Source organism: Pomacea canaliculata, linkage group LG5, assembly GCF_003073045.1.
Source record: "Pomacea canaliculata isolate SZHN2017 linkage group LG5, ASM307304v1, whole genome shotgun sequence".
NCBI lineage: Eukaryota > Metazoa > Mollusca > Gastropoda > Architaenioglossa > Ampullariidae > Pomacea > Pomacea canaliculata.
This window is the reverse complement of record NC_037594.1, coordinates 17,405,250-17,422,921: the sequence shown is the minus strand read 5'-3', so window position 1 is coordinate 17,422,921 and position 17,672 is coordinate 17,405,250. Positions and strand designations below refer to the sequence as shown.

The 17,672-nt window shown below is 44.5% G+C and overlaps 1 protein-coding gene across 3 annotated transcripts in view; it reads right to left on the bottom strand.

The window, feature by feature from the left end:
- Positions 1–17,672, bottom strand: part of LOC112564399 (cytosolic purine 5'-nucleotidase-like) — a 52,519-nt gene that overhangs the window by 11,106 nt on the left and 23,741 nt on the right. For all 3 annotated transcript variants that reach the window (XM_025239178.1, XM_025239179.1, XM_025239180.1), the window contains exons 6-10: positions 7,599–7,690; positions 6,214–6,271; positions 1,680–1,776; positions 522–601; positions 337–397 (exon numbers count right to left, since the gene is read on the bottom strand). In XM_025239178.1, the coding sequence (XP_025094963.1) occupies positions 337–397; positions 522–601; positions 1,680–1,776; positions 6,214–6,271; positions 7,599–7,690 (388 nt within the window). The remainder of the gene's footprint in view (positions 1–336; positions 398–521; positions 602–1,679; positions 1,777–6,213; positions 6,272–7,598; positions 7,691–17,672) is intronic.

Genomic DNA, 17,672 nt, shown 5'->3' with positions numbered 1-17,672 from the left:
AAAAATATATATACAGGATATAATACGTATAATAAATACTTATAATAATAAATAATTTCTATATTTTGTTACAGTCGCTGTACTTGTATTGATATCCATCCAAAACTGATGTAAAATTATTATAGACAATATTGAAATAAATGTTCTTGTTTTATCCTTTGTTGTTGGGTCAAATCTTCATGGTAAATGTATTAACTGCCTCTGTCTCACAAGTGTTCTTTTTTATCCTGTGTTGAGTCAGATATTTATGTTAAATGCATGAAACATCTCTGTCTCACAAAGTTTCACACTTATTTCCTTCTTCATGAAAGTCTTAAAAAAAATAGAAATACTTACAGCTGTGTATGCAAATTCACTATTTGTAGCTAAAAACACTTTGGCACCAGCAGATCGCAGTCTGTAATTAAAAAAAAATAGATTGTGTAAACTATACATATGAATGCAGCATGAAATCATTCTTTCAAGAATACAAAAACATGCATATTCAGGACTGATATTTTTAACTTAACCAAAATCTTTACCTGTTCAACAAATCAGGCAGCCTCTCATCTTGTTCCACATATTTTGTAGGGTTTGCCAAGGTTTCTGTCTTCAAGGGACCCTAGAAGTACAAAGACTAATTGGTGATCATCAGGCTTCCTCTTGCTTTCTACAGTAACAAGTTTTCACCACTATCATTAGATATATTTCTACTCTCTTGTGCTGTCTACTAATGGTTATCTTAAAATCTTAGGCAGTTAATTTTTATATTTATTTATATTGATTTTAAAGTGAAACTAATTGAGCTAATTCTCTAATGAACAACTATTTTAAAATGTTTTAAGTGGTCCAAAAATCTCAAAAATAATTGAAATTTTTTACACTTTTCAGCATTTATTTTTATTTAACATTTGGATGCAATAAAGTTTTCAAAAATATGAGAAAATCTAACTAAAAAAATAATATGTCTTATTAAAAAAGACATTCCTCTCCTGTTTTTCTGCTTTTCAAGAACCAGTTATATCCACAACATTTTCCAACCGTCAACACCCTCCATGATTCAAAATGGTCTTTATGCATGCTGAGTGTTGAAGATTACAGAAGGAACAAGTTATTGTGACCGCATATTGTTATGTTAAAATATCATCATTAAGCAATTGACTATTTTTTGCAGTTCCATTCCAAAACTACCCAAAATTAATGTCCATAACATAAATTAAGATGAGCTGAAAATTACTAATTTGTAAAAAGTGTGCACAATGAAAAGCTATAACAGTTAAACACCCTTTTGTAACTTTTGGGCCATCCAGTAATCGGCTTTACAATAGGTAAGGGAGTTTACACAAGCTTCGATTATTTCTTCTACAGAATGGTTACTTCCCTTGCATGCAATTTTTCTCATCTATGCAATACGTAAGACTACATCTTTTCTTTCATGTACTAAATCCCCAATAATTATTTTGAGTAAAATAATATAATAAACCATTTCTCATGAGTTCTCCACTCTTTTATTAGACCATATAAGATCTCTAGAGAATACATTCCAGACTAGATATACCACTAGATTAGTCTCAATTTACAGACCTGTGATCGTCTTATAACCTTTACATGCATGTGTAGTGCATACTCTTTACAACATGTACCATGTCTGCTGGTAGCGACCATAATCCAGTTCTATTGGACCAGAGTGATCAACGTACTTTGGCTCTATGAACCCACTTTGTGGCTGTCATAACATCATTGTACATGGAGTGATAAGTCATGGTCAGGTCTCCACACTTGACCCCTTTAGGTGTCCTGTCAAACAAAGAAAATGCTCTTAGTGTTGATTGAGATCCGTGCCACATTTAAAACTATAATTAAAGAAAAATGAAATGTGAAAGAAAACTGAAAAAGTATGTCCGACTGTACCAGTCAGTCACCAACAGTTCCTGACAACAAAATGATGCTTACACAACAAGGATGCTTATATTTGTTAGCATTTGACTCATTTATTTTGCTGTGTTATTATGGATGCAAAACTAGGGCATGAAGATTTTATCTGCTTAAAAAAATTCATTAAGCGACCAAAAGTTTGTTTTGTGAGGACTGAAGGTAGACTGTTCGTGTGTATGTGCACAAAGATGCTGTTTCACTACTTATATTTGTTTTGTTGTAGAATTGATGAAAACTAAACACACAATTGACAGTTTTGGACAATATTCTGAGTCGCTATAAAATCAATCTATAGAGGAGAGCTGGACTTTACCAGTGAAATGGCATCTAAGTCTCCAGGTTCTCAGCAAGATATTTGCTGCTTGCACAACATGCAGTTATATACAGGCAATGCTTTCTGCTCAATCGCGTCTGTCGCCAGTCTCACTACTGATCTCTTTGTGTCCAAGCACATCCCTTGCTTACACCCCGCCACCTACTCGGCCCCTACTGTCTCATTCCCCTACTAACAATCTTATTATTCATCCCATGGTGACATTCAATTTTCCATTCCCTCCTTTGCTCAGTCTCACGGTCTACTTCTGACCTCTCACAATCGACCGTTCTTCGGCCTTCAGTCTTTAAGTCCATTCGTCCGTAACTTCCCTTCTGTCAGTCTATCCACCTTGAATCTTCACCCAACCCTTTAGTCTTCCGAGCATCTCTCCTCAACGTAACCCTATTTCACCCTTTTTGAATTCAGTCTCCTTACAGGGGAAAAAAATCTTATCACCCCTTTTCGCTAACTTCTAACCTGAGAGACTCTCCGACCTCCTGGTCCAACCTTCATTAAGCTGCAAGCAAGAAAGACGTCTGGTCATTCTCTAAGGATCTGCGTTCCGTTTTTGGGGTTTTTTTTTTTTTTTTTGTGTGTGTGTGACAACGTTTCAGTCCCCGACTCTCATCTAGGTATCAATACGCAAATCCCTCTATCTTCAGTCCTCCCCACCCACTCAACCGCCCTCAAGCAATAAAATTCTAAAGGTAACCCATTGCATACAACGACATGTGCGGTGGCAATGTTAGGCCAAGAAGGAAAACAAACAGCAAAATGCCGTGTCTCGTTATTTACAAAGGTTTCTCTTTCTAAACGCCCCCCTTCCTCACCCCTTTAAAAAGAAACAACTCTTTTACCATCTGCTTCTTCCTTTTCCCTGTACCCCCTGTCCCGGTAAGGTGCTTGGGTGGTATTACCGAGCAAGGTTTGAGAGCGCTGCAGCAAGTCACACTCGGCTCGCCAGCCAGCAAGTGTTCCGTACCGCACATGCACCCGGCTCTGCCGCCGGCCGTTGTCTGGCACCGCACCCGTGGGCGCACTTCGACCCGAGCTGCCGCTAGTGGGGCGAGAGAGCGCCTCATCAGTGTCACTTGCCAGCACTCATCTGCAGTCAAAGCTTAATTAGGCGAAGTCTAGGGGGAAATATTGGTTACAAGTGGTTCCTTTGAGGAGCTTAATATATATGTTTATCGAAAGTCCCGGCTGCGTACCAGAAACGCATAGGAGAGCCACGTATTTTCCCGGCTCCAACATTATCCTTAAAAAAGTAAATGAAAGTTGCTTCTTGTCCTCTCCTGATCCCTCCCTCTACTCGACTGATTATGCAAATTACACCTGACTGATTAATCTACCGGTTAACATGTTTGTCAACTTTATTTACACGTTTTCATGACAATTCAGTCACACAGTTTATAGCATAGACTTGTGTATTTGCAAAACTTTGAAAAATGCAGTGGTAACGCTGCATAAGTGGCTAACAAAAGTTGAATAATTGAATTACGATTCATCGAAATGGCTTCATGGCCACGTAGACTCCCCCTGACCCACTTTCCTGCCCTAAGGTTTCTAGTGAACAACTTTGGCTTTATTAGTGCTTCCCTGAATGAATAGTTCTTATCTTTCTGTGAATGAACTGCTTGAACTACAGTGCTAACTTCACAACAAGTCTTGAATAAAAAAAAAAAAAGTTTTTCTCCCCCTCCCCACGTTTTCTCAATGAAAACTTGCTCTTATCTGGGTTATTTTCATGGCATGTGTTAGCGGGAGTGGTAGAGGGTGAGATGTCAGACTTATTTTGTCACACACTATCTTGTACGTTCATTCATGAATGCATTATTAGAGAGTCAGTCCAGAGACGGGCGCCACTTGTTTGTACTCCTGCACGCAGGCGCACACTTTTGTAATGGTATTCAATGAAAATGTTGCATTTAACACAGCTCTAGTGTAGTGGGGTTAAATCAAGTGGGTTTTCGTACGAACATTGCAAGTTCATTTTTCTTCAGATGTATCTTTTATAATTTTTTCTTTGGTGTACACCTCTGTATATTTCATTATTAGTTTTCGTTCTTATTGTTCTGGAGAACGTGTGAAGTGTGTTTTAACGTGATAGACATCTATCGTGAAGATGGACTTAGGTCAGGGATTGGGTTTTGGTGTAAGTTTCTATTTTGGACAGAATGACCGAGCAGACAAAACGACCGAGGTGAAGGTTATGCTGGCAAACCGTGTTGAGCTAGTCGTGCATGCGTGAACAGGTCAACTGCCCAACTCTGTGCAAACACACAAAGTCGCGAGCCGGGCGCACCGCTGCAGGCTTGACACTGGTGGTGTCCAGAATTTTATCGCAACAACAGGAAGTGATCAAGGCAGGTGGGCCAGGAGCTGTGGCGAATCAAATAAACAGCAGGTAAAAAATGGCCTAGTGCGCTGATGGCAGGCACGCGAAAGACGAGTGCCAGGTGCCACCCGGGCCTGTCCCTGTGCCAGGACACGGAGTAAACAGGCAGGCGGTGTGCAGGCTTTCTGTACCGCCTGCATCAAAGGGAGCGTGAGAGGGCGTGACTGTGGTGCACGCGCCTTACTGAACCTGCCTTGTATACGTATCTATATATATTATGTATGTGGAGGGAGACTGCGTGCGCACGCGCCAGTGTGTCCTTGCGAGGTGCGCACGTTGCTAGGAGCGCCGCCACCATGCGTACGAGCATGCGCTATAGGTGGCGCTCCTGGTGAGGGTTATGAAGTGTTCGCACAGAGAGCCGTTACTGTCACCCCAGGCCTTTAAACACTGGGAGGTACTCCCAGCCTTTCCTTCCTAACCAACGAGCTTTTTCTCACCTCTCATCGTTTTGACCCATTCTTACTTCCTGTCCTGTCGTACTCATCCGCACATGCTGTGAAGGTTTAAAACAAAAAGCCAGATACTGGAAATTCTGAAGCCAGCCGATGGACGGAAAGTGTGAGAGAGTGAGATTCAGGAAGATAAATGACGCCCATTTCTGACTGATACTATCCACCAGGTTCTGCCAAGTCATACTACGTCACGTAACGTATCACAACGTTCCAAGCAAGAGCAGCAGAGCTATCGGAGTAGATGACTGAGGAAGCACACGAAGGAGCAGAAACATGCGCGTCGTTTGTGGCACGGGAAAGACGCACCAGTCCACTCAATCTCTGTCCATCCCGCTTTGTCGCCAGCTCACCCTACTGATTTCTTTACCTCTCTCTTTCTCTCTTTCTCTCTTTCACACACACACACACGCATGCACGCACAGTGCGTGAGAGCTTCCTTTCCTGCTGCTGTGTACAGAGCGGGACAGGAAGCCTTTCTATGAATCAGTAATAAACTTGTCTCCATTCTTTCCTTTCGGTGCTTACGTTACTCGCTACGTCTCAAGTATTAGATGGTTGTTTTGGTTTCTTTGTTCTCTTTTGCGCTGGAGAGTGGCACTAGAGGCTACTCGCACACAGCGCCACAGGCGAGCGCTGATGCAAACATCTTCAGTTCAATGTCAGTTTATAGTGTCAATGGAAGTTGAAACAAAATGTGTAATGCTTGTAAATACAATAAGAAAATACACAAAAATCATCAGTCGAGATTTTGTTTTTAAACAATAACATCAGAAGTATTAATAAAGCAGGTCTGGGTCAAGAAAAATAATGATGCTGCATGTACGGATAGCAAGAATGAAGCAGACTAACTGGAAAAACGGCGACAGTCAATGAATGAACTGGGGAGAAACAAGGTCATGGCTGGCAGACAATGAGAAGCGAGGTAGAGAAAAGGGAATAATTTAGCAACAGAATGGAGAACGGGATTCAGAAAAGTGCAAGGATTGATACTTCATCTGCTGCTAAACATCAACCGGCCTTGCTGCTTTTATTGCTAGAGTAACAATATTCTAAGCTCTTTATCAAATCCTTGGCCAAGCGAGACAATCATCTTACTTTAGTGAAGCCCGCTATATGTTTATTGTATTCACCTTGTGTAGTCAGGGTGTTCACTGAAGTAGTCTACCAGGCACACCGTGATGTACAGCACTGAAAACCAACAACACATCGTGGTTAATAAGCTTTTATCTCGTCTATACTTCTAGCCAAAACTATGCCGACACAACGACAAGCATACGAAACTTGATCCATGCACTTTCTCCTTTCTTTGGCTCAACTCCATCACTAGCCATCCATCATCTTTCATTTTTCTGTCACTTCACACGCCTCGTAACTTGTAAAAACTAATGAACTTTTTTTTAAAAAAAAGCTGCTGTTACCTAGTACTTAATACGTCACAAAGCCAGGTGGGAAAACAAAAGTTAATATACGCAAAAGATGGCAACTTTTCAAGTTATTATCTTCTGGTTTACAAACAGGTAAGGGAAGTGTTCATTACTGTAAGACACTGAACAGGTGATCTGTGGTAGGATAAGTTCATAACATTTTCTTAAGCTTCTTCGTATTAATTCTGTATCGGGAGCATGGAAGGAAACATTTCATCGAGACAGGAGACGCGAGCCAAGCACTGTCGGTTAAGACGGGGAGGGAGGAGGAGGGGCCAAACTGTTTACATCTTCTACTAACTCAACTTCCGCTTTCAATTTTCTTCCCTCTTAATTTCATGAACCACATGGCGAGTTTTGCAGCCAGGAGTGTCAGAGCTCTGGCAGAGGGACAATTCCACCCCATCCTGCAAGAGCCTGGCTTGGCAGCAGCCGCAACAGAAGCTTTAGACGTAGACGTCATTGCACACATTCGTGCACGTGCACGTATGTAGATATGTGCACGTACATACACACAAAGAGGGGCGCGCGCACACACGAACGTGCAGACACATTCTCTTACAACAACACACAGCCACACGAACACATAGACGCGCGCGCAAACATATTACTGTTCCTTTCTCCCTCCCTCTCACTCGTATGCATGTGTGACGTGCTATGTTACTAATACTACAATATTCACAGTGCAATGGGAAGTTCACAAATCCAGCTCTAAGGATTAATGGCTTAACAAAGAACTGAGTCTTGAGACTCACTCGTACACACACATACACACAACAAAGAGACATTGCCACATATCCTCTTCCACTCTCTCTCTCTCAACCGCACACACACACACACAGAGCACCTCCTCCTCCCGCCAGTTTCCTGTGTTGCCATGGTACTATTCTAGCATTTTCTGTAAACTTCAAGCTGGGTTTTGCTGACAAAGCAGATGGCCTGGTCCCACTCATTCTGCTTCCAGCCTCAAGATCAAAATGGATGAGACATAATGAAGATATAATGAGACACAATGAAAGCACGGATCAAGCTTAGAAATCAGGGATGTCTGGAGAATTTCACTTGTGATTTTGCGAAAAGGCTGTTCTTACCTGGAAGGTCGTAGAGGGTGTTGAAGATTATGAATCGCTTTTCGTCCATCTGAACGAACTTGTTCGGATACTGTTCGTAAATTTTTTTTTGACTGAAACAAATTCAAGAATTTTTGGCTATGGAAAAGAAATAACACTACTGTCTACTGAAAATAATTTGTATTTTACTATTCGTGTCAACAAAATCATCCACACACGCACACACACACAGACACACGCTCTCTCCCCTCCCCCACTCTTCTCTTCCTTTTTGTGTGCGTGTGCGTTGGTGTGGGTAAGTGTGTGTGTGTGTGTGGTGTGAAGAGTGTGTGCGTGTAAAGATAAGAGTGAGTGTGTAATGTGTACGTCTGCGTGTGTGTGTAAGAAAGAAAGAGAGAATGCTGCAAACGACAGTGTTCTTGACAAACGCGAACTGAATGAACACTACCAAGTTTATCTAGTACACAAATAGCCATTACTGTTGCGGAAATCAGACAGCGATTACACTCTCATTTTTGCTCTTGTGTTTGGATGTGGGGATGAGGGTGTGCTGTATCTATGCATGGAAGTTATATATATACACAAACACCGATAAACAAGAACCATTCTCCGCATCCGACCTGAGGCCTCACGTGAACTTTATATGAGCAAAGGTCAATGTTTTAAACAGCAGCCTACGCCACACCTGAATAACTACCGAGTCAAAGACCTGGGCACCAGGTACCATTGTTTCAGAATCCTAAGTGATCCTGCTCGCCTAATCGGATTTGTCTTGGCACGCTCTTTGGCGTCACTGTGCAGCACGTCAAATCAGCTGCTGCATGCACCGTATTGCTTCTATTAACCTGAAGAGTTTCCAGGGGGACTAGGGGTGTGCACGTGTCTGGACGGAGCTGCCTTCAATCATATCCGCGGCAATCCGGGTAGTGGAAGCAGACTTTAGCAGATGCAGGCAGCCTCTCTTGCTCTGAGGCTGCCAACTACAATAAAAGCCAGATGCAGTTGAAGTGGCCTGCCCGAAGTGAAATACACCTGACCCAGGTGATGGTCACTGCTGCACAGGTCACCTAGGCCTTCCTGAACATGATGGCCAATGAACGGGTGCCACCCACCTTTGAAGGGCCAGTCTTACGCAACACCATACAATCCATCATGGTCAGTTTGTCCGTTGTCCTTCCCCCGTCTCTCCAAAGCATAAATTGATAAATCCTTCAAATGAAAATGGCTCATCGATCAACCAGGGTGGCCAGCAAAGAGAACACCAATATTCTGGTGATACCCCATTTGTCTATATTCCACTTCCATAGTCCGCATACTCTTATACCGGAACGTCATGTAACTCATCTTTATACCTGAGGACCACTTATTCATCGTGTCATGTAGTTACTGACTTCACCTACCCACCTGGGACACAAGTCTTCTCTGGCCTGGTCAAGCATCATCGGATACAGCTCGCAGATAAAGGTGTGTGTGTGTGTGTGTTGGGGGTGGGGGTGGGTAGGGATTGGTTTTTATGTCGAAAGCTCGGGCACCAAAAAAGTATTTTATTTGGTTCTCGATTGTTTCAAAAACAAACTGCTCGAGTCCTTAGAAGCAGTCTGTTGCCTTGTACGTCTGAGTTAGCACCTGAGCTGTTTGCAACCTTTTCTTAAATTTAAAAGAGGAAGAGATAAAAAAAAAAAAATTAAATGTTCACTCCAAGAAAGTGGCGGAAGTGCAGGGTGAATGGAAGGTAACATGAAGGAAGTGAAATAAGAAAGTGTCCGGATTAAGCCATTATTCATCGCAGGCTCCGATGAGCCCACGGAGAATCTCCCACTCATCGGCCCACCTGCCTGCCACCTGCCCACCTCAAGCACGTGCACTAAGCAGTGTCCTTAATCTCGCTCGGTAACAGGACGCTGTCACTCGTTTGCGAATACGATTTACACACACATATCCATACACACATACACAGAACACCATTTACACACACATAACACGATTTACACACATGTATACAGAAAACAGAGTGGTACAAATACACAGAAAGCAAGACTTCAGCCGCCCCACAAAGAGCGTTTTCAAAGCAGACAAATATGGACGAACGTTTGACAAGAGTTTAGAAAAGTTTGTATGATGGTTCCTCAAACTTACTCAGGTTAGAAATGGCTTTCAGCCCATGTAAGTGCAGCGAAACACAACGAATCCGTCCCAACTATCCCAGTTCGACAGTGTTCTCAGACACGCTCGCCGACGCATCCACATTCTGTCAGAAAAAAAGGAAAGAGAGAGAGAGAGACTGAGGGAGTGAGGCAAACGGATTGACTGATAACCGGAGTTAGGACAATGTCAAAATAATTGTCAGTTCCTGATTAGAGACATAAGTGCAAAACCTGGAGAGCCGACCATTGTTTGAAATAAAACCTTTATCAACAACAGACTCAACTCCATTCCTTTCCACCAGCACACTGCTCTCGCAGAAGCATCATGGAGCAGCACCCGGTTACATCGAAGCTAAATGAATTCAACCGACGACTGCATGCTTGTAAACCAAAGCGGAAAATGAAGACAGGCATCAAAGCAAGCTTAGGCTTGTTGGAGTAATGTGGTATATTGGCTCATTCTTGCAGCTACTGAAGGATTCCAACTATAATGGCAAAGGAACCGAGGGATCGCTACATGCCTCAATGTTTTCTATTCCCGTCTTTCAAACAAATTGTCTTGACTTTCATTTCAATTTGCAATCTGCTTCGACAAGAAGATGTTCGTCGTTCATATATATCAATTGTTCTTATTACAGCACCAACAGCTGGTACAGAACAGTAAGAGAAAATTCACACCAGTCGTCCTCGGAACTCTACTCCCACACTTCAGGCATGCCATACTTTCAGAAAATGATTTAGTGAATGAATTATTCCCTTATCGGTTAATTTCTCTCACTCAAACAAACGGAGAGAGATCATCGGAAGAGCAGCTTTCTTGTTACCTGCTGTCTGCCTGTTACTTTTCTCAGCCTACCATTCAGCCGGCCGAGCACATAGCTGATAGCTGCCAGACTACCTGACTGGAAATGTCAGGTGAAAGGACCGCGCACCTTCTGGTGCTAACCCTACTGCTCACTGCCTTCATGTACCTCAATACACTTCCAATCTTGTCTTCTTTGTAAAGTTCATGAAAAACTGCATAATAGGGGGTGAGGGTGAGGGAGGGAGCACTGCGTGTGAATGTGCTCGCCTTGGGTGGGGGATGACAAACTCCATGACGACGGTGAACGACGTTCAGATTCTTGTCTCCTCTATCTTTTTTTTTTTTTTTTTGAGGGTCGGCTGCTCCCTTTGCCCAGTTCTAATGCCTCTGGTGGGTATATGTTTCGGTCAGTGTCCCCCCACTTGTCTCTCTATATCCCACCACCCCCGCAATTTGTCTAACACATATTAATGATGATTATTAAAATGCCGAATAACGCAAAGAATACAGTAATATGATATCAACAACGGTTATGTCATGCATTACAGCCACTAGCTTGAAACAGGGATGTAGGTACTGTGTCAACATGCTTACAGAAAGGATAAGTATTTTCTTCTATAAACGTTTATTTATTTTTTTTTTTTTTTTTTAGAAAGGGGCTGATCGAGTGAAGGGGGGTATTCTGACATCCACTTGTACTTGTACTTGCTCTATACACGTGTCTTTATTTTCTTTAAGCTTTGCGATTTTCCTTGGCAGAATAAGTGATAATAGAGAGACTACCGACCTTGAAAGCATGTGGATAATAATCATGAAGAATGTGTCTAGACAGTCGTCCAAAAACAAAGGAGGTATCAGAAGAATCAAACGAGGTGCACACGTGCATTGCTCGTACGACAGCAAGGGCAGGCAATTCCGAAGGATGGGATAACGAGCACGTCGCTCGCAGAAACAGGCCATTCCGCCCTATTAAAAAAACAAAAGTGGACGAGGCGCTTTTGCGTCCAACGATCTTCCAGTGAACGTTCCACTGAAAGATGACGGTCCGTTCACCCATACAGCAAAGAGGCCCCTGCTTCCCTAGCCTGCATGTGCAAAACAATGCAACACTCTGTCTCGTGCATCGCATGCCTGCAAACACAGCCATGCTTGTCTGCTCGGAAAGGTCGCGGTGTCCAGTTGTTCTCCAGGGAACTTCACAAACGAAGGAGAGATCCTGGAGCGGCCCGCAAGATTTCATTGTAGTCTTCTATACGTTTCATACAGAACCATCGGTGGTATTTACACACTTCCTTACAGGAATGTCACTCAAGCTTTGTTTGTCTGATCTTTCCCAATCTCGTCCTTGATCAGTAAAAAAAATGTTTCGCTCTTCATTAAAAGCTGACCAAAAACAAAACAGCTTCTTATTTTTCCACAACAAACGCCCTGAAGATGGTTGCTGCCACACGCCCTAATGATGCTGCGGAGGACTTTGTAATCGTCTTTATGAAGTGGTTAAGAGAAAATTAAAAACGACGGCAAAATAGTGTCGATGGTGTGTGTCCACCATAGACACGACCTTGTGGAGACTGGCATTTACTGCTGCTTTACTTATTTCATATCTAGAGGGACGACAGGGACACGTGGTGGCACACGGCGGTGCCAGTCTCAGCGCTTGTGAAGGAGGCCGCGACGATCGACGGAATAACACAAACGGATTCTCAGACATCAGCAAGGAGAGCCCTACACGTGGCAAGAAGCTTTGTGTGAAAAGATAAGTGGCGAGTGTGTGTTACACGAGTGTAGTGTGCTGGGTGTATTAGTTAAGGTAATTAGTAGCTCCCGATATCTGGACTAGAGATAGAGAAGTAACGGGGCACCTACAGAACGGCCATATTTGGAATTGCATAATCTTGTAAAGTGATTTGGAAAACTCTCGAATATTAACAATTTCTTCATCGCACTAAATTGCCTTGTGTTGGTTATTGGGGATGTGCTCTGGGGGCTCAAGAGTCAAGTAAAGTATGATTAGCAATTTAGTGTAAGTGTGCGCGCAGGTACATGTCGGCGTGAGTAAAGGTGTCGAGAGTGTCATCAGCCCGAGGCAACAGCAATCGCAAACCCTGACCATCTTCGCGTGCTCATTCCCAGAGTTCGTGACAGTACCAACGGGTCAAACTTCCCAAATGACCCAAAGCCTCACTGTACTAGCAATGTAACAAGTTCAGGAACTCAGCATGTTGGCCACAGTTACAGTAGCCTGAATAGTCGCCCCATAAACATCGAGTTTCTGCGACCTTCACAAACAACACTGCAAAACTTGATCAAACGCTTGACGACATTTTCCAGGCTTCGAAGGCCTGATGACAGACACAGAAAGAAGGCACCCACAGAGTTATGCAGGAGAATCGGAAGAACACATAATAAGCTCACGCAGAAACAAACAAAAACATCATTACTAAAAATAGATGTTCTAACAGCTAGAAAAAAAAAATTGTCAACAAAACAAAAGTCACAAATTACTTATTTAAAAGTTTTCTGCTTTTCCCTTAACGTAATACAGGAGAACGAGTGGAAAGATTTACAGTTTTGTCACCGGATGTAAAATCTGGCGAGCGAGGTGCCAGCAAGAGCGGTGTGGCTTCCCAAGCCCCCGATAGTAAACCAGAGCGAGCTTCTGTGGGTTATTCTACGTAAGGAAGGGCGACTTTAAGAGCAGTTATATGGGCTCAGGCTCTATTAAATAGGTTCTCACTATTTTTAACACACCCGACAATGCACGTGCGCCTCACTAACCAATTTGACTAGAGGAACTGCCCGCAAGTGTGGTGTGTGCGCTTATAATCGACCTAACATATATACATATGGCTTCACATCACTACTGTGTGGCAATCTCAGGTTTTAATAACTGCGCATGCACGATAAAGAATCCTTCTTAGCTTCATGGCCGTCTGGCCAGTGAACTGTGAGCGGCTAGCCATTGTACCACTAAAACAACATGAGGAGGGCAGAGCTTAGTCCCCTGCCTTTTTTTTAATACCTACCCTCAGAAATCAGGTCACCCATATACGGTGGGTGGGTAAAGAGAGTTTTCAAAGCAGCGACATTCTACTGTAAAGTCCATCAGAATTAAGGTGACCAGACGTTTCGGGGGCGAAAGCGAGACACGTGCCGAAGATGGTGTCGTCGCCGTCAAAGAACGCCGAAAAAAGTGATTTTTAAAGACAAGCGGGACATTTGATGGACTTGCCAGAAAGCCAGAAAGCGGGACATTGGGCGTCCCGCCCGATGAGCAGGCGGGACACGAGGTCAAAAGCGGGACGTCTGGTCACCGTAATCAGAATTTCCACAAGATGGCAGCATCACATTCAACCCTGATCATTTGAGTCTGCTGACCATCTGAGAGAAACCACTAGGTTCGACAGGCGCACAAAACCTAAAAAGCCTGCGCCTTTCGTCGCCACATTCTTCTGAGTGAGACGCGAAAAAAAAAAAAAAACCCATAACTGTAGCACACATTTCTCTCGTGCCATCAAAAAACATCTTCTCCAAAGCCAACGTCTTATCGTGGGCGGAATATTACATATTTCTGGGCGGCACTGCCTCTGAACAAGACACTGTACTTCTCTCATGGCATATCTGCATTTCCGGGCGCACCGACTTCAACCCTATTATTTAGCATAAAGGTCAATAAACAAACTTCACCATAACCAACCCAGATTGCCCACTGCCCCCTGTTTCCTGCTGTATTTCAGAACCACTGCCCTCGGCGTACAGATTTCCACCCTTCCAATGACGAGGTCTATCAAAGACCTGTTTCAGGTCCATGCTTACTGTTTATGCCGCTTCCTAGCTTTGAATCTGTGTATGTGAGTGAGAGCGAGTGCGTGCACGCATGCGCGAGTGGGCGAGGAAGCAAGGAAGAATGGGGCTGACGACTGTGGCCTTTTTTCTGAATTTGTTCTTTGTTAGGGGTTTCCACCCCCTTTGGAAGCAGGTGAAGTAAGTACATGGTACCCTTAACCAAAAGGTCTGCACGCTGGCTGCGGAGACACGGAGAAAGGCACGTGCAGGCAATTACACGTGATTTCTACTCCCTCGCCTGGCCCTTCCGCCCTCGGTCGCGGAGGTTTCAACTGCTTTCAACCACGCCAACCGTCGTTTACGTTTGCCGAGATTATCTTCCTTTGATCCGCGCAACCATCTCTTGTGCGCAGTCCTCATCTCCCCATGTCTTGTTCCTGATCGCGCCTTTGATCTGCTCACTAGTTTCTCCTCCTTGTCCTGTTCCTAGCTATATGTTCCCAACGCAGGAGACGGGGCAAACAACAGACTGTCGACCGAGATCGTCGTGCCTGATGAAAGGGGCGAGAAAACGAAAACGAAAAGAGAAAGTTACCTGCCCTTAGCACTTTGACGCACAATGGCGTCTGGCCATTTCATGGACAGGCGGAAAACATCAATTCTCATTCTCTCTCTCTCACTCTCACATACGCGCGCGTTTATCGAGCTGTACTTAACTTTCTCTCAGTCTCAAACTACTTCGAAAGGCGCGTTCGACTGAGCAAAGTACGTGTAAAGCTGGATGTTGCAAACAACTCTTTATGGTGTATGTGGTTCAAGATCAACACATAACGACAATGTAGAGCACAGACCGCGACACCTCAATGACTGTAAAAGTCTCCTCATTTCGTCAGTTATGATTTGGAGACGAAACAGTGGACACTGCAGAAGAGAACGAGCAGCATCGTGTACAGATGAATCAATCTCTCTTGCTCTGTCACGCACATCAAAATCGTCGTTCCGTGCCTTGCCAGCGCCTCTTGCCTAGCTGCTTACACTGGTCTGTCAGGTTGCGGACGGCATTGGAGACAAAGTGCTGTCGGGCCATGTCTTTGATGTCATGATGCTAATCATAAACTGACTAGTCCACACCGGTTCCACGTCAGTTGCACTGATGCATAGCAGTCCTAATGGGCCTGACCTTTTTCATCTTAACCCCTCATGCTTTTCGCTCCCTGGAATGCGTCCTTCCATCCAGCCTTGTCGCCGGTGGAGCAGCTGAAGCTCAAGTTTGCTCGTCTGTGACTCACATTCTTGCTGTGTCTCCCCGCCAGGGCGGAAAGACGTGGTCGAGCAGCAAAGATTCTGCGCTTCGCGAACCGATTAGACCCCAGGAATATTTCAGATTTGGAAAAAATCGGATAAGGTGTACATCGTTGCACGTGCTATATAGAATCACACATAGAGAGACAGAGAAAAGGAGTTTAAGTACCCACAACAAACGACCTGAAGTGGAAAATTACTTGTGACAGAAACAGACTTTTTTAAAAGCAGATGTTGCGCTAATTTTTTGCTCCCTGCAACTGCTGCAGAAATCTGTTTCAGTTCTGTCTTTTAAAGAAGGAGGAAGTAATAACTTGGTCACAGGCCGACCGGGGGGATTTTCTCTGGGGATTTCCTCCCCTCCCTTCTCCCCTCATAGTGCGAAATCACCTCTAGAGGAAAACACTTAGCCGCCACAACAACCAACCAAACAACTTGGTCATCTCTTGCGAGCTCGTGAGAGCGCCCTGAGGCAGTCATGACGTCACGCCACCCGAGGCTTGACAACCCGCGGCTTGTATCAAGACTCTTCACACATCAAATGCATGTCCGCCCTCCAACGTTTTTCCGTAGATAAGAGAATATTGTTTCTATTGTCTTTGCTGTTTGGTACAAAGATGTCAGCGGTGACCCTTACGAAGATTTGCTCTGCAGCAACAATCGACTATTCCCACCCTCCTTTTTTACTGGGGGGGGGGGTGGGGGGTGTTGTTGATCAGAAATCAACCGACCCCTCCCCCACACCACAGTTTGATGCCACAGTCCGGCATTACACGAACGGGAGATGGCGGCATGCTTCGAGAAGAATAGAGGCAACCAACAAGATGCTGGTCCTGTCGCCTTTGTTCTCCAGCACAGAGTTGTGGGGAAGTTGCAGAGGAACTCCAGGCACACAGTTAAATGACGAAGAGGAAGGGCAACCTTCGTAGGAGGTTAGCCCTATAATACACGGCAGGTCTGTGAGAGAAGCCGACAGTGTGCATGAGTTGATCACGGCTGAGAGTGTTTCTCGCCAGCTACATATACACCTTCCCACCACATGGACTTGAATCTGATCGCTGGCATATTTCTTTTCCCCTTCAGCCCGAGGAGACTTAAACTACCCCAAGAAAGGGCATCTGCTTCTGGTATCAATCTTTCACCAGCTTAAAGAGCGGATATCGTTCTCTTCCTGCTTTCTTTACGTGTAATGCCTTCTACCACTTCAGCCACCCCTTCAGCGCACGACGCGAAAAGATAAATAACAAGTACGAGGATTGAAGACGTAAAGCATTCAGAACAGCAGCTGTGCCGGGAACTCAACTGCCTCCCACTTCGATTTTATAAGTTTATGCTTCTTGTTCACATTGAATTTATGTGACTTGCTTCATGGATACGTGTTAGGTCATCATTAGCAGACGGGGCGGCGTATGGAAATTGAATGCATGTGTGTGTGTGCATGTGTGCGTGCATGCGCGCGCGTGCCTATGTGTGTGAGAGACAGAGCCAGATATATACGTAAAAACGTGGAAATGTGCATTCGCTTTCTTTTCTGACAAAGAACGATATGAAGTTCTTCTTAGCGAACCCAGAAAACTAGTGGTAAGAAGGGGCGCCACCTAGGATGCAAAATGATCTGCCCACAGACCAAGACGCCAGCCACAGATCCCCGTAGGGCACAGATAGGTAAACATAAGACGTCAGGAGATGGACAGAGCCGGCTGACTGCGCGGAGAAATAGGACGAGGCCGGCTGCCCTGTCAGGCGTCAGGCTGATGAAAGCTAACCAAGCGGGGCATCTGAACCACGGCGCAGCACGTGGCATATCGTGGGCAACGATGGCTGGTAGTGGAAGAACATACACACTGGGCACCTGCGCGGGCATATGCACGCGCTGAAGGGATGCAACGTCCTGAGGCAGGTAGCCTCTGGTCTGTTTAGTCGCCTGACTGGCGTCGCCCACTCATCGAGCGAAACAAGATGATCAGACCTCGGTATCACCCGCTAAACAGACCAAAGGCTACCTGCCTCAGGACGTTGCATCCCGCTCACTCGCTCAATATGTGATGATTAAAAGGG